This window comes from Colossoma macropomum, unplaced genomic scaffold (assembly GCF_904425465.1).
Source record: "Colossoma macropomum unplaced genomic scaffold, Colossoma_macropomum, whole genome shotgun sequence".
Lineage (NCBI taxonomy): Eukaryota > Metazoa > Chordata > Actinopteri > Characiformes > Serrasalmidae > Colossoma > Colossoma macropomum.
In genome coordinates, this window is record NW_023494792.1 from 47801620 (window position 1) to 47824190 (window position 22571).

General features: G+C 40.1%; 1 protein-coding gene across 1 annotated transcript; it reads right to left on the reverse strand.

Moving 5' to 3' along the window:
* Positions 1–2312: 2312 nt before the first annotated feature.
* kcna1b (potassium voltage-gated channel, shaker-related subfamily, member 1b) lies at positions 2313–5868 on the reverse strand. The gene is made up of 2 exons (XM_036577397.1): positions 5508–5868; positions 2313–4926 (listed from the first exon to the last, which is right to left on the reverse strand). Exon 2 carries the CDS (start codon positions 4735–4737, stop codon positions 3250–3252), a length of 1488 nt encoding a protein of 495 aa, XP_036433290.1. The 5' UTR covers positions 4738–4926; positions 5508–5868; the 3' UTR covers positions 2313–3249.
* Positions 5869–22571: the final 16703 nt, after the last annotated feature.

Sequence of the window (22571 nt, forward strand, 5' to 3'; positions counted from 1 at the left end):
CTTTGGAAAGAGTTCACCTCTGATTGAGTCATTATTTCACCAACATAGCAACACTTTTACATGAGTATGGGTTTAGACACCTGTTAATCTGCTGCATACCTTTACTGTACTACTGTTATTATAGGGCTTTCAAAGGAATGGTTAGCATTTCCCTGTAGTTTGTTGTTTATATGAATAAATATACTCTTTTGGACTGTGCAGTAGGTTGGTTATCATGGCAGTGTTGAAATCATATACATTTATGCTTCCGTACATGCTGTTTGTTAAGAAATAACACTACTGCTCCTAAACTTTACTAAATGTGGTCATCTCAGACCCCTGTAGAATGGTGATTTCTCTTATTTCCTCTCAGATTTCCAAATTCTGGCAGTTAAAACTGTGCACGAGTTCTTTAATAGCCATTTGTAGCACTTTTCTCTATTAATTCATTACATAAAAGACTGTGGTTCATGACCTTGGGAGAATGCCTAGCTAGATGTTAAGCTTCTGGGTTTCACGAACACTCCAAACATGACCACACTGAGGTAGACAAACACATAAAAAGGCTCGTTATGGTATGATGCGAAAAAAGCAGAAAATAAATGGACAGCGAAAGAGATGAAAAATAGATATTTCTAATTCTTCTCTGTACAATGATGACCGTTTCTGTTTCTGAGATTAAGTCGCTTACTGAGGTTTATATACAGGGATTCAAAGGGGCAAATCCTGAAATATCCTACATTAGAATCTTTTTTTCTTGTTGCCTTCTCAATCATTATGTCGTCATGGAGGCCATGCGTTGTGCCGTTCATTCTAGACTATTCCACAAACAGAGCCCCCCACCACACCACTATTTTTATGAGCAGTCTTTTTGCATTTTCTCACTACAATAGTCCAAATGATACTCAGATGGGTCCTTCAATATGTATCATACAGTAGGTTAAAAGGAGCTGCACAGTAAAATTGATGCTATTGTACATGGAGGCACTTTTAACAGTTCTGTCAGTTAGAGGGTTAAAGGCACTATATGCAACGAAAACAGAATGTGTATCTTCAAAAATGTAGATGTTAAAGTAGATAAAGATACACTAAGTAACATTTTCCTCCTAGTTTTACACTTTAGCTGTATATAATGGTAAATATGCTGTAAAATCATGAACGTCTTGCAAGCCTTAAAAGAGACTAAGTGAGAGTTCTGTAGTGTCATTTTTTGTTTTTTGTCAGAAGTGCTATGCTAGTACAGTTCTTGTAAGAATAGTGTGGATGCATTTGTGTGTACTTTAACAAATGCTACGTGCACCAAATAAAAATGGATTACAACACGCATGAAAAGATTGCTTGTGATATCATCGACAATGGCAGACACTGAGAAATCCTAGGAAAAAACTTAATTAGTGTACCTTTAAATGTGGGGTGCATAATTTACAAGTAGTTTTAGAATTGGTCTGATTATAATCTGTGGGTTGCCACCTCCATGTTGTTTTGTCTGTAGATGTAATACTGCTTGGAGTGTACCAATATTATTTCAAAATGCCATTAAGATATCTTTGCAAATATATATTTTTTTAAATCAACATGTACACCGATCAGTCATAACATTAAAACCACCTTGTTTCTACACACATTGTCCATTTTATCAGCCCCACTTACCATATAGGTGCACTTGTAGTTCTACAATTACAGACTGTAGTCCATCTGTTTCTCTGCATACTATGTTAGACTGCTTTTACCCTATTCTTCAGTGGTCAGGACCCCCCAAGGGACCACCACAGAGCAGGTATTATTAGGGTGGGGCATCATTTTCAGCACTGCAGTGACACTGATGTGGTGGTGGTGGTGTTTTAGTGTATGTTGTGCTGGTATGAGTGGAGTTTTTAAACATGGCATCCACTCACTGCCTTGTTGGTCCACCTTGTAGTCAGAGACAACAGCTCATCTATTGCTGCGCAGTTTGTGTTTTTCTAGTTCTTTATCTGTGGTCACAGGACGCTGTTGGCTGGATTGTTTTGCTTGGTGGACAATTCTTAGTCCAGCAGTGTTTAAAAACTCCAGCAGCACTGCTGTCTGATCCACTTGTACCAGCACAACACAAACTAACACACCACCACCATGTTAGTGTCACTGCAGTGCTGAGAATGATCCACCATCAACATAATACCTGCTCTGTGGTGGTCCTGTGGTGGTCTTGAACATTGAAGAACAGGCTGAAAGGGGGCTAACAAAGTATGCAGAGAAACAGATGTACTACAGTCTATAATTGTAGAACTACAAAGTGCACCTATATGGTAAGTGGAGCTGATAAAATGGACAGTGAGTGTAGACACATGGTGGTTTTAATGGTATGGCTGATTGGTGTATCCCTTCATTAATCTACAAATACATACAAACCAATCTCAATTCGTAACACTGATGTCATGCATTAATTATAGCAGGATACACAGTACCTGAGTCGAGTAGGCCTCAATGCTTCATAGTTGACATGCCACGATCTCTATAATTAACTGCTCTGACCTTAAGATTAAACATTCAGTTCATAAATGCTTTTAAATAATTTATACCAGGAACAATAAATAATAACCATTGCACTTTTGGTGAAACCAAATGAGATAAAATCTGAGGGCATAAATAAATGGAAAAAAAGAAAAGAAAAAGAAAATAATGAGGTAATGTTTGTGCATGCCAATATCAAAAAACAAAGAATATTTTAACATGCTTATAATCTCCCAAAAATACATGTGGTGTCTCACATGGTATTGGGACTAATGGGGCGAAAGTCCTAGCATCTGCGGGAGAAATAGCAGCATTGCAGATGTCTTCCAGAAAAGTGCCACCCATCCAGCATGAATCCTTAGAGCGAGACTGGAACACTATGCTTTTCCTGTTACAATAAGGTGCATCTATTCTGCTCAGCGGAGCTCAAGATGTGACATCGCATATCCCCCAAAAGCAGACCACGTATCAGTATCTGCAGATGCTCTAGAAGGTCTGATGCACGTTCCTGGATGCCGTGTGCAATGTGTTATAATAAAAATCCATGTGTAATTGTTTCGGTGATGACAGGTAGCAGAGTCTCCCATTGGGCTTGCATTTTCTTAGAATTGAATATTTTAAACCACAGTATCTTAATTTTAGACAATCTGTTTGAAATATCTGTAGAAAGAATCCCTTGTCGTAAATATAGGGTAAAGCAAAAGCAATGCAATAACGCATTCTGGTATTATTAACACACTGGGTACGGTTGAGATGTTTCTCCAAGATGAAACTGGAACATTACACGTCTGTTAGAAGCTTCCCCTTGTTCACACAGTTCTGGTTCATGACGGTGCAGTTCCCAGTTCTTAGGTTTGCCTCTCTAAAATTGTCAATGCTGTTGTTCATGTCCTCATCTATCTCTACATACTCCGACTTGCTGACGATAGACGAGCTGCGCCGACTAGAGCTGGAGTCGGTGGCAATGTTGGGATTGCTTACATTGAGGAGCTGTGCCTGCTCTTCTCCTTCAGTCTCTCTGTGGTAAAAGTAGTTGAAATTGGACACAATCACTGGCACTGGGAGCGCAATGGTCAACACACCGGCGATGGCGCACAGAGAACCCACAATTTTGCCCCCAATGGTCACAGGGTACATGTCCCCATAGCCCACAGTGGTCATGGAAACCACAGCCCACCAGAAGGCATCAGGGATGCTTGTGAAGAAGGACTCCTTCTCCTCAGCTTCTGCAAAGTACACAGCACTGGAGAACAAAATGACCCCAATGAAGAGAAAGAAGATGAGCAGGCCCAGCTCACGCATGCTCGCCTTCAGAGTCTGGCCCAAAATCTGCAGCCCTTTGGAGTGTCTCGACAGCTTGAAGATCCTGAACACCCTGACCAGACGGATTACCCTGAGGATGGCCAGAGACGTGGCTTGCTCTCCCCCTCCCTTCGGTTCCCTCCCGTTCTCGGGATCCTCTGCTAGCTCTGTGCCAAGCGTGATGAAGTATGGTATGATGGCCACCACGTCAATTGTGTTCATCATGTTTTTGAAGTAGGCTGCCTTGCTTGGACAAGCGAAGAATCTCACAATCAACTCGAAGGAGAACCAGATGATGCAGAGAGTCTCCACAATGAAGAAGGGGTCTGTGAGAACATTTGGTTTGTAATAGAAGGTGCTGTTCCCTATAGTTTGTAAGTGTCCCTGCGGGTCCTCCTTGAGCTCTGGTAACGTCTCCAAGCAAAATATGACGATGGATATGAGAATGACCATAACGGACACAATGGCGATGCCTCTTGCTGGACCTGAGCTCTCAGGATGCTCGAACAGGAGCCAGATTTGCCTCTGGAACTCATTCTCTGGCAGTGGGCGCTCCTCCTCGCGGATGAAGCCTTCATCTTCCCTGAACTTCTCCATGGCCTCGACACCAAGCTCATAAAACTTTATTTCCTCTGAGAACATATCCAAAGGAACATTCACAGGTCTCCGCAGCCTTCCACCGGACTGGTAGTAGTAGAGGATGGCATCGAAGCTCGGGCGATTCCTATCAAAGAAGTACTCGTTCCTCAATGGGTCGAAGTAGCGCATCCTCTTTTTGGGATTGCCCAGCAGCGTGTCTGGGAACTGAGCAAGCGTCTTGAGCTGGGTCTCGAAGCGCAAGCCAGAGATGTTGATGACCACACGTTCACAACACTCGTGCTCCTCGTGCTCGGCGGCGTAGGACTCCTGTGGGTGGCCTGCCAGAGCCGAGCTCTCGTCCATGTGGTCTCCTGCCACCACTGTCATTGCGGAGCTCAGACCAGCAGCGCCACAGGAGATGCTGGGGTCGGGCGCACGTTCATGCAGCTTCTCGCCTCGCTCCGCTCTCTGCGGCTTAAGCTGGCATCGGAAAGGAGCTTCTCCGGCGATTACCCTTCCACCGGCCCATAGCTCCAGTCTCCAGCAGAGTGCTGCATCATCTCCTTTTGGTCACCACTCATCCATAGAGAAAGAGACAAGGAGAAAGGGAGGTGATTGGATATCCGAAAAATGATTGCAGAGAACAAAAGCAAAGCAGTATATTTCCTATCATGAAGACAAAGCAATTTTTTTTCTTTCAAGATGTGTCTTCCTATCTGTGCACTGTGAAGGCTAAAACGAGCACTATAAAGGCTAAAATGCGCATCAGATGAGATGAACTCCATTAGGAGAAACCAGAACAGCCTCTCGAATCCTACACACACACACACATACACGTACACACATATACACTATTCCTCGCTGCGTAGCCGTTATGCACCAGCGTTCAAGTTTCAGGCTGCTGCCCACCTTGTACTGCAAAATCTGCATTCACTCTTACAATATTCATTTACATCCAGCTAAATGTAGGTGTACACTGTAGGTACCGAACCCAAAACAGTGGTGCTTTTGCCGTTAGTGTGCAGTACCACGGCACGGCACCTCACATAGGGAGCTTATAATGCACAATAATCCCTTAAATACAATTACAACCAATACCTACAATCATGTCATTATGACCAGTTGGTGTTGTAACACTAATATTTTATAGTTCTTACCTATGGCGATCTGTCAAGGGCTTTGTAGGGGATCTGGCTCCTGATTACAGCCGGTGCTCCAACTTTGGCTTCAATCCGAGCCCCGCCGCGCGCCGAGAGCTTTTCCTTTCGTGCTAAACGAACAGACTCCGGTTTCCTTCGCTAACGATCCTCTGTGTTCCCGCAGAGTCACAGCCAATGTGTGGGTAAATCTCCACACCGGCGTCTGTTTACCGTCACGCTGAAGGGTCTCGGACGCCAGTGAGCGACAGCGTGAGAAGAAAAGTGACCAGCACCAACAAGATCTCCGCGCTTGTGTTTTGTTTTTTTCGTGCTCGTCGTGCGCTGCTGCGCTCCGAGCGTAGCGCGCCTCCGCCGCTGCCCAGCGCGAAGAAGGGAAAAAAGAAGATGATGATGATGGTGGTGGTGGTGGTGGTGGTGGTGTGATGGAGAGAGTGAGTGAGAGAGAGTGAGTGAGAGAGAGGTGGGGGGTGGGAGGGGGGGGTACATTAGCGGCCGAGGTGCCGCATCAGCAGAAACGGGGATAAGAAAGAAGTCTTTCGTGTTTTGGTTGGTCCAGAAAACGCGGACAAGCCGAGACGCAGCGGACACTCGGCGGAGCGGGACGGAAACGCGTGGGAGGAACCGGCGCTGCGCGAGTGGAAAGAGCTCCGAGATAATGTGAAAAGCACACTGCAGGAGCGGAGTGAAGGGGAGAGAGAGAGAGAGAGAGAGAGAGAGAGAGAGAGAGAGGCAGAAAGGATGGGGAAAGAAGGAGTGTGTGTGTGTGTGTGTGTGTGTGTGTGTGTGAGTGAGAGAGAGAGAGAGAGAGAGGGAGAGAGAGGGAGAGAGAGAGAGGCAGAAAGGATGGGGAAAGAAGGAGTGTGTGTGTGTGTGAGTGAGTGAGTCAGTGAGTGAGTGAGTGAGTGAGAGAGACAGAGAGAGAGGCAGAAAGGATGGGGAAAGAAGGTGTGTGTGTGTGTGTGTGTGAGAGAGAGAGAGAGAGAGAGAGAGAGGCAGAAAGGGAAAGAAGGAATGTGTGTGTGTGTGTGTGTGAGTGAGAGAGGGGGGGGAGAGAGAGGGAGAGAGAGAGGCAGAAAGGATGGGGAAAGAAGGAGTGTGTGTGTGTGAGTGAGTGAGTGAGTGAGTGAGTGAGAGAGACAGAGAGAGAGGCAGAAAGGATGGGGAAAGAAGGAGTGTGTGTGTGTGTGTGTGTGTGTGTGTGTGTGTGTGTGAGTGAGAGAGAGAGAGAGAGGCAGAAAGGAAAAGGAGAGAGGATTGAAAGAGAAAGAGAGAGGGAGGGAGATTGAGAGAGGGAGAGAGAGAGATAGACAGAAAGGAAGGGGGAGAAAAGGAGTGAGAGAGGCAAAAAGAAAGGGGAGAGAGGGAATGAAATAGAAAGAGAGAGACAGAGAGAGAGAGGCAGAAAGTAAGGAAAGAGGAGTGAAAGAGAGAGATAGAGAGAGAGACAGAAAGGAAGGGGGAAGAAGGAGTGAGAGAGAGAGAGAGAGAGAGAGAGAGAGAGAGGGAATAAAGTGAGAGAGAGAGAAAAAGAGAAAGTGGGGGGTTGGTGGTTGCGGCACAATGCAGACGGTCTGTATCAGCCTCCACAAGCGCTTTTTCCACACCACAGAAAAACATGCAGTGATGATTTTCTTCATCTCTCCTGCGTTTTATACACTGTGTTGTGATGAGCATGAAAACGGGGGGTCTGCATGTGTACACAGTCAGAAAAAAAGGCCCTGTGGTAGTAAAAGGTCCTTTTTTAAAGGCCACTAAGGGTGAATGGAAGTACTACCTGTGTACCTTCAATGAGATTTAAAGATACACTACATTTACTTTGGCATGTTTATATCTTTTCTTAACTTAACTTCTCTAAAAAGGAAAAAATAAAATTAAACCCCTTGGTGTATGGGTTCAGTCCAACTTTAAAAAAAATGGAAATGGTGCATAATGGAACTGTAGACTTACGCTTGAGGGTACAATTCCAGTGACAGCATTTGTGCTTTGAAACATTAAGTTAAATCAACTGGTCTTTATTTAGTCATACCTCAGTGTAAGTTGTATACATTGAAATGAAATGCAGATCTTCAGGACCCTGGTGAAACACACCAACAGCAGTACATTAAACAAAGACTTTATGGTGCAGATATACAACAGTGTGAGACAAGTGCAGAATATGCAATAAATACAATACAATAAATATAAAGAACAAAAAAAACACATAACAATAAATACTAGACAGGACAACAAAATAATATTTACAACTGGGCACATATATATATATATATATATATATATATATATATATATATATATATATATATATATACGCTGCTGTCAGAACAAAACCTTGTATCTCATTATTGTCAACCTTGTATCTCCATTGTTGTTTTTCAGTTTTTGACATAATTTGAAAACGCCTGTTGCCCTTTGCATTGTATGTAAATTTTTTGATTCATAGAGCAAAAGAAATGGCCCAGGTCCCAGGTTCCATTTACTTACAGTAAAAGTAAAGCAGGATTTTTTCCTTCTCCTATAAAGTTTCCATTTTGGATATGAGGTTTTATTCAGACAGCAAATATATGTATATACACACATACATACATACACATTGACATCAAAGCAGCATATGGGTGCAAACATTGTCAACTATAAACTCTACAGAAAGACTGATGTCTCATTGCGGCATTCAAATAGTTACAGAATTTAAAGTCTAGGCATGCGGTGATAAAAAAGGGGAGTGTGATCAGTCTATAGTGGATGTTGGAACAAACTATGGTCGTTATATGGTTTAGTACCTTTTTTGTCAGTGAGCCTGTGAGCATTTAATTAAATTCAGTTCTATTTTATTTGTTTGTTGTTTTTCAGACAGAAATGCAATTCCAGACCAAGTCAAATGTGCAATAAAAACTCTTGAAGAATCTTCTTGAGGAATCAACACTCAGAAGGAGAACTAATCTATACTATAGAAGTTGGATTAAGAAGCACATGCTCTCAATGTTGCAATACACATTCAAAAGTTTTGCATAGCAGCTGTGTGCATGGCATATTCTGGTTTGAAATGTTGTGTGTCATGCTTATGTATGACAGCACAGAATACAATATGCTGCAAGAAGTAAGGTCTTCCATATCCAGCAGTTTCTTGTTGAAGGACACTTGGGTATGTCTTGTTGAAGGGCACTTGGATGTTTTGCTTTAGTGCACTCAAAATCACAGGCAAGAGGTGAAAGCAGGTCTATTGTGAGAGGAGAGGAAGGTCAATGTGACAGGGGCACTTGGGCTGATAGGAGTGGCTCATTATCTCACCTTGACATTGCAAATCAGGTACATAATCATTGCACCAGATGTGTGGAGGCTAAGCACTCACAAAAGAAAGAAGACAAATGGCTCTTTGTATCTACAGAATATATAATGTTGACTTTTCACAGAATAGAAGAAAGAGTCTGAAATATGTTTTTCAACTTACTGAACATTAATGGTGGTTTTATTTGAGAACACTTCATGGCAATGCTCCAACATTTCTCCACAATAGAGAAAAAAAATATATAAATGTATATGATGTAGTTCAATTCATGTTGGTCATTAAGGAGAGGTCACAGTCACTTCATGGACAATTTTGAAGAAAAAAGGTAGTTTTCAGCACCTTGGACAGTGACAGTTCTTATGTCTTAAGCATAAGCTTCATCCATTTATCCTCTAATTTAAAATGACCTTTTGGATGTAAGAGGTGTCTGTTTGTGAATGTAACTGCAATTGAACATCTGCTAAAATGACACCATGCTTTACTTTAGTACCCGCCTCCTTACCAACATATATGAATCAATATATGATTCATATTTTATGCAGCTCGCACCCCACACTGCACTGCTGTGGGAGGCCTGAAAAACACCATCTATAACACAAAAGCAGTGTCCCAGCAACCAATGCAGGATAAACTGAAAAACAACCTGAACTGGGATGCCAAACATTATCAACAGCACTTATTTCATTATTAGAACAATTTCTTGCAAGTTTGTTTTTCTTTGATTCATTGTTAAATTATGGCTATTTGGCTATTAGAAATGGCAGTTCAAAGAAGCCTTCACCTAAAGTGTAATTAGTGAGTGGCTTTGTATGAAAGCAATTTCAAAGTAAAATCACTAGATCGCAAAATCTCGCCGAATAACACATGGATTACATGGCCTACACTGATCTATAGGGCTTTATATAACAACATTTAGTTATAATTGCAGCTGCTATGATGTATTTGAGTAACTTAGCAACTGCCAGGTGTACCTCTGTACAGCTAAATTGGCCTTTTACTGCATGCAGGGAGATGCTGTGCATGCAGGTTTACAGAGCAGCGACAAATTCAGTAAAAACACATGGGGATTGTGAAGAGAAAAAAATAAATAAATGTTGAAGGTCAATAAAAGTAGCTAGGATGGTAACATTGTAGAATGATTTCTTTGAAGAATGACCCTCCACCTTTTTACGTCTGTGCTCCCAGCCTAGCATGGAAATTTCAACAGCACAGGTACTGACAATTTCAGCATTTAAAAAGTGCTAGCACTCGCCATGTTACTTGTGTTATTGCTACCACAAGGTAGATTTTATTAAGATAGATTTCATTGACCTGCAGAAGTGGCACAGTGTAACTGTTAGATATAATACAAATAATGCAAGGCATAAAACAAGCAATATTGGTGAACAGTAGGAATTTATTTATTTTTTTGTGGAAGTCATCCATTTTCAGCTTTTGTTCTCAGTTCTTGCAAAGATATGAGCTCTCAGTCGGCCATCGTCCAGTACGTATTCCAGTGTATATGCCATACATGTATGTATGACCTGACTTAGACTTGAGCCTCATTCTTTTCTTCCGAAAGTGGAAGAAACATGGAGAGGCGTCTGACTGCAGACGGGACTCTACATTGTCAGTTAAAAGCTTCTGCAGGTGCAACATTCACCACGAAGATGAATTTCAGATTCAGATTTGTCATTCCACCTTAAATGGTGCAACAGTATTTCAGCACCTGACTGCTGCACCATTTAAGGTGGAACAGACAATTTGACCAAGCCAACTTCAGCTTTGTCATTCACCATTATTTTGCTGTCTTTTTGTAAACTATGCTCAGCTTGGTCTTTTTGTTTTCTGCTGTCATCTAAATTTAATCAAAACTAGTGGTTGTTTTTAGTTTGCTGAGATTTTAGTACTAGTTTTAGTGCTAAGCTAGTTTTTATTTGAATCCTGTGCTCCCAAAAATCATCAAAAATGATCTTCAAATATAATTTTTTTAATAAAATCATTAGTACTTTGATTTTTTTTTTTATGTGTAGTATGCCTGTCATGGTTATCTCTGTACCATGGATTTTGTATTAAAAACAACCTTAATATACAGTCATACACTACTAACCTGCTACTATTAAAAAGGCTTATTACAGTTAATGTTATTTTTGGTGTGCAGTGTTGAAATGGCCTTAAATTAGCTGAGGGATGCATACTGACTTTAGGACTCAAAGATTAGGACTTGGGATTTTACTTGAGACTTGTGTATTGACTCGTGTATTAACTCGGGACTTGAATTGAGACTTGACTGTTTTGACTTGGGACTTGAGTGTCAAGAATTGAGACTTACTTGTTTCTTGCAACTTAGTGACTTGTTCCTACCACTGCTGTGTAGATATGTATTCCATCTCTTAGTATGTATTCAGCAGAATATATAAATTTTGTACATTGATAGTACATATATGTATATTTACAGTATATGTAGCCTCCTTAACGAAGAAAAAAGTCTGTACAATTTTTCTTGCAAGTAAAATTATCTGCCAATATAGTGAAATAATTTGACTCATTAAAATCACTTAAAATAAGAAAAAAAGAATTGTCTTATAATGAGCTTACACCAATCTCAAATGAGAAATATTAGATATTAACTAGACTCAAGAAATTTTCACTTGCCAAGACGTAGGTATGTCAAAATATTACATTTATTACATCAACTGTACAATACACACCAACTCTGAACCGATGTACACATTTAAAACAAGTATAGTCAGTGCATTTTTTTCAGTGTAGGAGTGGTACCCTGACTAGTGCATTTCAGTCAGATGTTAGACATGGAAAACAACAGCAGCTCTATGCCAGGACTCTGACAGAGTCGCTATGGAACTGCTACAAGGTAAATTATGTCAACATGTACAAGCTTCAAACAAAACATGGAATGTCATTTACAGGCTTGTTTAGATTTAATCTGGAATGGTAAATATTCCTGTGAATCTGCTTCAGGCAAACATAATACTAAAATCACATAGGGGTGCTAGCAGAAACTAGCACAATCATTGCATTATCGTTTGACTGAGTTTTATATTTATGACCTGAACTGAATGCCTAGCTCTAATAGTCATGGTTTGCCATGTGTTTGTTTGGCATGTAAACATATCGTACATGTATATGTTCCACCTTCCAGCATGCACTCAAAACAGTAGACTTGCTGCATACATATCTGCTTCATCTGCCATTATGTTTTCGAAACAGTACAGAAAACTGCACCTCAGAACATGATGTTCTGCCTCTTCTATCTAACGATTTTAATGACAGCTAGGCCCTGAGCTGGCATGCTGGTCCTGCCAGGGTAGGATGGTAGTCTCTTTTACACCTTTGTACCAATTTGCTAGTGCTGCGAGCTGCAGGCTGCGGTGCTGCAGCGCGGGGACATCCTCTAGTCAGCGGGAGAGCGAGAGAGGGTTCAAATGTACAGCATGTTCAACACACTTCTCCATGGTAACCAGGAGCTACCAGGCACTAAAAGAGAGAGAGAGAAGAGGAGGAGGAGGGAGATAGAGAGCGATAGAGAGGGAGGGAAGGAGAAAAAGCACAGAGCAGTGTTCTGCATGCAGAATCGAGAGCACTGCGGAACCTCTTATTGGCAGGTTTATCATACTGTACGGCATTCTTTATGCAGGAGCTCTCCAGCTTTAAAGCAAAGGCCGTGTAGATGATTCTGACACGAGTGCAATTGGAAAACTCATTTGACACGAGTCTAAAGCACATTACGTTTTTGTTTCCATATATGACAGTGTGGGGGAATTTTTGATCATTGGTGAGTCATTGTGAACTTGGTCTGTTTACAATGTCCAGTAATGTGCTCAAAAAAATAACCTGGTTTAATGATTCTGCGCATTTATTTACTCAGAGTCAGAATATACAGACTTTGTCACCTCAATATAAAATGCAATTGCAATTAATGTACACATATTTTCTATATTCCTATATTCCTAATTTTTTTCAACTGTATAATGTTGCTGATTTATATTTGATAACATAGTGTGGGCTCGTTTGCCATAAGCTCTTGTGACCACATGCTTCCGCCAAATAACCTGGAAACCTTTGCTTTTAAGCCTGAGGTAACATTAATGGTCCAGTATGGTAAACATGAACAGCATAATTACAGTCACATGATAATGAATCATTTCACACAAATACGTTTTTGCAGGCAGCTCATTTTTACCGCATTTGCTCTACTCTGTGCAGTGGAATTAGTCTGCAGTGTTTTGAGGGTCCTGTGTTTTGGTATGTAAATTTGCCAGTTAGTGCCCAATCCAGTCACTTCAGTAGAGTGTTAGGAAAGACAGATCGTCTGTGGTTTCTTGGCTGGCTGCAGTGTATTAGCAACCTTTAGCTTACTGGAGCACAATGTGGTGAGATGCTTCTGAATCATTTTATTGCCACCTCTCATCTTTTTAAGGTCGCTGACCATTCCCCCCAGAGTGCCTACAAACTAGGAGGGTGATATGATGAGGAATACTGAGCCGTTCTTTAATGTGTTATTTTGGTGCTTCAAACCCTGATAGTGAAAATCGTCTGCCTTTTTCAAAATCTATAGATGTCAAGGTTGATTGCTTTTTTTAATGAACAAATCCCAGAACATTATTCTCAGAGGAATGTGGAAATTATGTTTGGCAATTACTGACATGTTGCGTAGGTTATGTATTTAAAGCAATGGTTCTTAACCCAAACCTGAACCAGGTATTCTCTGTTCTTAATGGTTTGTTTTGAGTGTGTTGGAGTTGGAATACAGCAAAAATAAGGACCGTTGGGGGGGTTTCTAAAGACTTGTTTAAGAACCTCTGATTTAAAGAACATTCTACAAAATAGAGGTACTAAGGGATAAATAACATTTTGTTTACTATGGATTCTTTCAATGGACCGTTCAAGACACACAAGTGTGAAGAACATGGGCAAAGTTTAAAGCACCTCCACATAATGTAAAGTTTCTGTATCAATAAAGTGCTAACAAGTCGACTTCAGGAGCATAGAGCCTCTATTTGGGTTTTCAGGTTTCTTAATGGCTTAATTATGATCCCCCTGAATGAATGTGTTTACATGCACTTAATAATCCGATAACTGCAGAAAATCAGATTTTGTCAGTAATCTGATCAATGCGTTTACATGTACTTGAGTAATCAGATAATGGGAAAACTCTGGGCTTACATGAGTCTGGCAATAATCGGATTTCTCCTTTGCAACCAGACAATAAACTCACAGAAGAAGACGTGATGTAAACATAACGTAAAACTCAAACTTCATACCTCAGCTAAATCATGCCACTTTACCTGAAACTATGAATATACATCATCTAGAAGATGAAGAAAATTTAAATCCTATGTTTCGTCAAGCATGTTGTTGGTTTCAGCGCCGCTCCAAAAGTGTTTTGCTGCCATCTAGCAGCAATGGCACTTGCTTATTTCCGGTACCGTCGTCTGTTTTCTCACTTGCACAGACTGAGAAATCCGAAAGAAATCCCAGTAAGAGTTTACATGCACTGAGAAATCTGATTACTGAGCTATTATCCAGCTCTCTTTGTTGGATTTCTCAAACGGATTTCCAGACCTCACTCCGGTCTAAGAAATTGGAGTATACTGTTTACATGACCATGTGGATAATCAGATAACTACAGAAATCCGATTATGATCAGATTATTGAGTGCATGTAAACACACTCATTGTCTCCATCCACTTTTTTTGGTGGCTATCTTCTTCCTCTTTTACCCTCCATTGTTCCTAGCTTAATTGTCTTTTCCAGTAAATTAAATTGGTTTTGCTCATAATATGTCCAAAATAAGAGTTTCGGTTTGTTTAGCTGGGTGCCAAGTGAGAGGTGAGGCTTAATTCTGTCAAGGACTCATTTGGCTGTTTTCTTTACCAAAGTTCATTGGCATCTGTGTTTTTTCCTGTCACGCTTCTTTTATTGTCCAGCATTCATATTCAAAAAACACAACAGAAAAGACCATGTTTGTAGAGAAGATCTGTTCAAGCTCCTTCACATAAGTGCCAGTCTGTGTCGTATTTAGGAACCTTTATTTTTAAGAGTGTATTTATGTTTTTTTTCATCAGAAAGTCAAATAAGCAGTTGTTGCCTTTGACACACAAGGATGCAGCCTTTGCATCTTTCAAACTACCAAGCATGCCATTTTTTAGCCAGGAAGAGATCCTGCTGTCTTCCTGCTTTAGCGAGAACTCACTAGTTTGCTTACGTTTATATGACAGCCGATCAAGCTTGACTCACAGAGCACTGCTAAACTGTGTCTTTATTGGGTGCTGGGAGAAGCTGCACAAGCACATTTACAGAACAGTGATAAATTCAGTAAACTGATATGCGGAGACACATTGTGGACGCCTGAGTAGCAAACAGAAGTACAGTGGTTTTGTTATGGAAGGTAATTGGTTAGTGCACCTGCAATGAAATCACTCAGTCATGCATAGTGAAGCAATCTGCACATACAACACATTCTCATTACACAAGGGAGCATATCAATCCCCATATGCTCAACTGACCTTTCAAAGAGATATAGCCCATAGCATTTGAATCCAGTTTGACTTCAGGTCAAGCTAGACTCCAGGTGGAGGCAAGTGTCCTTATTTAAAATTTTTGCTCATGTTCAGAGACAAAAAAACATAAACAAGCACTGATGACTGTGAACAGACTGACACTTACTGCTCGTGATTGTGCTTCTCATTGTGAGTCATCTTGCTGTTTCTTCCTAGGAATATGTACAGATCACCGAGCAAATGCATATTCTTCTTATCTGACCTGTCTTGCTTATATAAACATATACTCACCGTTGTTCATAAGTGCACACACACTCACATAGTTTATTTTCCACACAATTTTGTATTTCTGAAACTAAATGCTACATATCTACACCTAAATCTAACCCTAGTTTTTCAAGTGAAATTTGGGGTAAAGCCGCAGTTGCACTAGATATTTGTAATTCGTGTGATCTTGCGAAATTGGGCTTGATCAAAGCTGGTTCAGAAGATTAGTGATGAAAAAAATCCTCTATGTTAGCGCAGCTAACAAGCTAGCTAACTCGCTAACCATAAAAAGTAGCAGCACAATAGTGAACATAACTGAATCAGATAATTATATACTTGTTTGAGTATAGTGCTGGACATTAAGCTGTACCAAAAAATGTAAATAACTGGCATGGTTGGTGGCAGTGAGGAGACTTGTGTGCAGCTGCAGTTAGCCAATGAGCTTACAAAGTATTTAGCAAGCTGGCTAACTCAACTACCATAAAAAGTAAAAACACAAAAGTGAACATTATGTGGCATCAGGGCAGGCCAGTGTTCTATGTAGTTTTAAAAAAATATTCATGTTTATTTAGTTCACAGGAAATGTTAGCATTTGTGATGCTCAGTGTTGCAGGGATCTTTATTTTGAATGACGAGGTTCTTTGAGGTGGTGGTTGTAGCTAGTGAGTGAGCCTAGAGTAGTGTTGGTAGAGTAGTGTTTTTTCTGCATTTGTTTCTGTACGTGTTTTTTGAGTTAAGCCAAGTTGAATTATGGACCGGAATCCCTTATGTCATAATAATAATCAGATAGTTATGTATTCAGCACAGCGCTGCTCACATCTGCAGCAAAAAAAAAATTTAGATAACAGGAGTGGTCGACGGCAGTAGGGTGACTTGTGTGCAGCTTCACTTAGCCAACAAGCTAATATCATAGTCAGCTTACTCATCTAAAACAATAAAACAACAAAAGGAAATATACTAATACAGTGTCCAGACTGACTGTGTATCATGCTGTCTCTCTTTCATGTGTTTATTTGTAGCTTGTGGGGAAGAAATTGGAAATGCTTTCATGCTTAGCTTAAATATGATTTACTAATTAGTGTTTCCTCCATATTGTAGGTTCAGTGGTGTGAATGATTGCCCCATCAAAGATCACCACAGCCAAAGCAGTACTGCTCTTGGGGGAGGAAGTGAATTCATATGTCAAAAACTGTACTTGACATTAAATCACTCATTGGGGAAAATTCCATTGAAATGAATGCATTATAAAGGCAGTGGTACATATTACAACCAGTGGCGAGCTGTGTCTATTACAGCTTCAGTTAAATTTTAAAACTTGGTCAAAAATTAAAGATTAAAAAGCCTCTATTATGATGCCAATTTCTTATAGCACCCTAATGGGATTCTGGTAGTATGTTAGTGCTAAGCCAATGGTGACATGGGGACAATAACTTTTTTCACCATTTTAAATGAAACACAGACATGTGAAGCTTGTAAATGACATTCCATGTTTTATTTGAAGAGTGTAGCAGACATAATAACATGCATTTTACCTTGTGTGTAACAATTTTACAGAGACTCTTTCTGTAAAGAGCCTTTTCACAGAGCTGCCGCTGCTGTTTTCTGTTTCTAACAGCTTATTCAAATGCACTAGCCCATAACTCAGACTTGCAGTCAATGAAGTATTTCCAGAAGGCCTAGAGTGATGTTGTTTCTTGCAAAAAATTTTCCCACTCACCAGAAATCGAAAAGTGATTGTTTGATTCCAGTGTCAATTCCCGAATAATGGTGGTGGTTAATCTGACATGTTAGGTCTTCAGTTCAGCTCCTGAAGTCCTAACCAATGGGGGAGCAGGCTTGGCTGTATCTATCAAGATACCACAAAGAAAAACTCCTGACTAAATAATTTTCTGTTGGGTGTTTCAAGAATTTAACCCTTTTGTTTCCAAACAAAACTGGTAGGTCCAAAGTTTTACTACATACTTCTATAACCCAAGAATAACTACCATTTTGCATTGTAGTCCATGTAGTTGCTGAATAATAAGATTTTGCATAGAATAGGCCTAGGATTTTAAAGAGTTAACAATGAAATGAGAGTAGCACACAAACATTTTAAATACGGCAAGCATTATGATACTACTAAATAAAAATGAACTAAAATGACAGACTATTTTTAGTTCATTATCTTCAGGCCTTCTCTGAAGATTTCCCACTGTCTACAGCCTATATTCAGGTTTGAGTTTCAGCTGTGCTCTCGTGGCTCGGGGTGGCTGAGAATGCGATTGTCTCTAGGAGAAAGTAAAGGAGAGTGCCTCCCACATTGCTAAGCAACACTTTAGCCAATTGACCTATTAATGCTATGCCCACAAGTTTGTTCTTTCATAGCAACTGTTGCAAGTTTTTACAAAATGCTGGCAAAAAAAAGCATTCAGTGTAATGATGTAATGAGAAAGTTTATTGCACAACTTTGTTAAAAAAGGGCCTTTCCTTTCCAACTCACTTAGTTATGAATTAAACCACGAAGGAGTCACAGCACTGTAACAAACATATATATATATATATATATATATATATATATATATATATATATATATATATATATATATACACACAAATACATAGGGTCAGATCGGGTCAAACTGTATTTTTCTTTAATAAATGAAATCATCATTTAAAAACAATGTTTTTGGTTTACTTGGCCTATGTTTGTCCAATATTTAAAGCAGTGGGAGGATCTGAAAATCATTAAAAATATGCAAAAAAAGTAGAAGGGGCAAACACTTTTTTGTAGCACTGTACCTGACGATGTTAAATGGCAGTGGTTGAAAGGATGTTGTGGAGGTGCATACTGGCATTTGCTCTCCTACTTGGGTAGAGTTATTGGACCTCTACATTGGGAATCGGGCTTTATTAAGAACTGAATGAAACAAGGTGACTGCTACCAGGTGACTGCAGCTTTTGTTGCATCTAAGGCTTTGAAAAGAGAAAACATCACAGAAAGCACACAAACCAACAGAGGGTAACAGATCTCACCTACAACAACTATGACGAGTCAGTTGATATTTATAGCTGCTAGCCGTGAATGAGCTTCCGGGTAGTTTATGAGCCATGGGTCAGTGGTTTTAAAGCTCAGGACAATAACCGAGGCCTATTTCTTGCAGGACCATCAACAGTTCAGGAGGAGACACTATGAATATCAAGAAGAGTCAAAACCAACTGGAAAGTAAGCACCATGCTTTGATGAGATGTAGTGACACCAGTGTGTGACTTTTTTGCCATAAATTTTGACCACTTTCTCGATGATTGAAAAGTCCATACTGTATTTTAAAATGCACATTATAATGTGCAGACAAAGCTGTTTAGAAATATTAGACTCATTTATATAGCAATGTTTACTCCAGTTAAAATGAATGTGACAATTTTCAGGAATTTCAGGGCCTGGGTGACTTGCCATAATTGACAGAACATGATCTTTGGCATGATGCTATAGATGAAGTGCCACTGTTCCGTAAAGAACCAGTTCATGGTTCTCCAGCATTTTCCAGCCTAATCTCTATCTGCTGCAACTGTAACTAACACTCTCAGCAAAATGAGTTCTCTTACAGGACCAAATATAGATTCTATGGTTTAATAATATTAACACATAAACTGAGATGTGATGTATCTCCACACAGACTACAGTGCCATGATAAAGTTTATGCCCCCTCCTTATTTCCTCCATTTTTGCATTTTTGTGACACTAAATGGTTTCAGATCTTCATACAAAATGTAATATATGATGAACAGAACATGAGGAAACAAAACAGTTGATCATTCATTCATTTACTTATTGAAGGTTTTGCAACACCTATATCACTCATGTAATAATTGACCTCCCCTCCAAAATGTAATAACTGGTTGTGCTGCCTTCAGCAGGCTCAACTGCAACCAAGTGCTTCTTACAACTGGAAGTCAGTCTCTCACATCACTGTGGAGGAATTTTTGGAATTTTGCAGAATTGCTTTATTTCAGTCACATTGGAAGGCTTTTAAGCATGAACTTCCCATTTAAGGTCTACTCACAGCATCCCAATGGAGTTCAAGTCAGGATTTTGACTAAGCCACTCCAAAACCTTAGTTTTGTTTCTTTTAATTCATTCAGAGGTGAACTCTTGTATTTTGGCTTGTTGTCTTGCTGCATAACTTAACATGCTGCATAACTTGCACTTGAGCTTTAGATCATTGACTGATAACTGGACATTCTCCTGCAGGATTTCCTGGTAGAGAGCAGAATTTATCAATTATTGCATGTCGCCCAGCCCCTGAAGAAGCAAAGCATCCCCACATCATCACACTACCACCACCATGTTCGACTGTCGGTCTGATGTTCTTATTTTGTAATGCTGTGTTAACTGTGTTCCAGATGTAGCAGAACCCCTGTCTTCCAAAATGTTCCATTTTCAACTTCTAAAAGACTTAAGGTGTTTTCTGGCATACGTGAGATGAGCTTTTATGTTCTTCTTGGTTAGCAGTGAGTTTTGCCTTGCAACTCTCCCATGGATATGTTTTTGCTCAGTCTCTTTCTAATTGTGAAATCATGAACACTGAACCTTCTTTGAGGCAAGCAAGGCCTGCAGTGCCTTATATGTTCATCTGGGCTGTTTTGTGACTACTGGGATAAGTTGTTGCTGTGCTCTTGGAGGAATTTTGGTAGGCAGGCCACTTCTTTGAAGATTCATCACTGTTCCAAGTTTTCTCCATTTGGAGATAATAGCTTTCACTGTGGTTCACTTGAGTTGCTTAGGCTTAGAAATGGCTTTGTAACCCTTTCCTAGAACGATATGTTTCAATAACTTTGAAATAAAGTCCTATTTTATTGTAGATTCAATAGGGCTGGTAGTAACCAAACCTGAGTGTTTCTAATTTAATTGTTCTCAGTTATCAACTAAATTTGGTTAACTGGTTGATTGAGTAACTAAGGGTGCAATTACTTTTTCACACGGGCCCACTGGTGTTTGATAACTTTTGTCCTTTAGAATATGAAATTATCATTTAAAAACTGCATTTTGTGTTTAGTCAGTTTGTCTTTGTCTTATATTAAATGTTGATAGAGGAACTGAAACAAATGTGACAAATATGCAAAACACAATAATTCAGAAAGGTATTTTTTTAAATGACTTTTTTATGATTTCTTCATATGATATCTGCACTGTCTATCCACATTTCATATCAGCAGCCATGACTTCACAGTTTAGACCATTCAAACCAAAGAGAACCAACCCACCATATTTGTCACATACTACGGCAGCATCTCCTTTGGTCATTTTGAGGTGCTGTGATCCTGATCCTGATGGCGTATTCAAAGGAATTTGCGTGAAATGTGTTAAACATCAAGGAATGCACCACATAGAGCTAGGGTGCACAGACTGAATCATTGTGTATTACATACTGTAAACCTGCTGGTGTGGAGTTTCCAATGGCTGATTTTGCCTAGCAACAGCAGCGTGTGTAGTAGAGGGCTTCTGTGACAGCCTTCACATGCATTTAAAGGAGAATGCAGTTCCACATAGTTCATAGATCTGGACCCTTTTACATCATATATGTGTTAACGTTTAGATTTTGGATCCATGTGACTTGGAAAATGCTTAAATGCTTCTTCTTTGTATTTTGGGGTTTCAGATTTTTTTGTACGCTGTGTACATATATTAGCACACAATCACTGTCCTACTATGATATCGTGTGAGAGATCTCCAGTATGTGAGAATAAACCCAGTCGTACTGTATGAATGTAGACCCCCTCCTACACCCCCATCCCCCCAGTCTCATTCACAAACACACCGGTGCTTATATAATTCCTGTGATCTATTTATAAAGCCCATAGTATGTGCATGGGGAAAGAGAGGGACTCACGCAGCGCCCTTCAAGACGAACACTCATGCCCCGGGGGCTGCTGAGGCCGGACTCTGGGGAGCTATTCTTAGCCCCGCGTTCTAGCACAGCCAATGAAAAGGGAGTAGAAGTGACAGATGTAGGGGGAGGGCGGAATCCGACGCATGGAGCGCATGGCCGTGTCGGACAAGAACGAGGGAGAGTGAGGGCGTGCATGTGAGAGAAAGTGAGTTAGTGTGTGTGCGTCTGCGCACTGGAAAAGTCATGATTGATGGTGTAGAACCGCTATGGAAATGGTTTGAAAGCAAAGTGGCTGTGCTTGGAGATGTGTGTTTTTGTGTGTACATGTTTCTTAAATGTGAATTAGTTTGCTGGTAATTGGATGAATGGATTTGAACATGAATGGTTTCTCTACGTTATTTCTGTATTTCACTATGTGAATGACTATCCAATAATAAAGGCGCCATAGGGTTATTTGGTGATGCCATGGAAGAAAAACCTTTGGTTGCCCACAGGACCTTTCGGTGTGTGTTATTTTAAAGGAATACACCAGCATTTTTCAACCTAATCTCTATCATGTCACAGCTTTCTGTGATATAGCTTTTAGAGGCATATAAAGTTTCAGACGTCTGGTTCCCATCGCCACCACTGTGAACAACTCTGGGTAACTTTCTTCCACTCTGAATGACTTTGTTTACATCTTAATAATTTCAATATGCAAACATTTTGGAAAAACTGAGGGATTCCCCTTTAAAAATAAAGGTACCAAAAAGGGTATCTTGGAGTGATGTCACAGAAGAACCGCTTTTGGTTCACTTGATAACCTTTTAGTAGAGGGTTTTTTAAATAACCACTTTTGTAATGGAGATGTACAAGTGTGAAGAACCATTCTGAAGTGTACTGAATTTCCACATAATTTAAAGGTTCTGTACTAGTTAATGTGTTTCATAGAAGCATGCACTCTTAAAAAAGATGGTTCTTCAAGGGTCCTTTAGTAAAGGGAATGGCTCTTTTTAGATCCATGGGTTCCATGTAAACCATTTCATGCTTAAATGGTTCTTTGCATTGTGAAATGGTCCTTTGGATTGATTGAGAATGTGTTGTATATGGTTCTATTCTATGGAATCATCTATGGAAAGAACAGTGTCACCATGCAAAGATC

What these genes read in the sequence shown, in the direction of transcription:
- kcna1b (XM_036577397.1), bottom strand. Translation starts at nt 4,737, where the DNA reads ATGACAGTGGTGGCAGGAGACCACATGGACGAGAGCTCGGCTCTGGCA.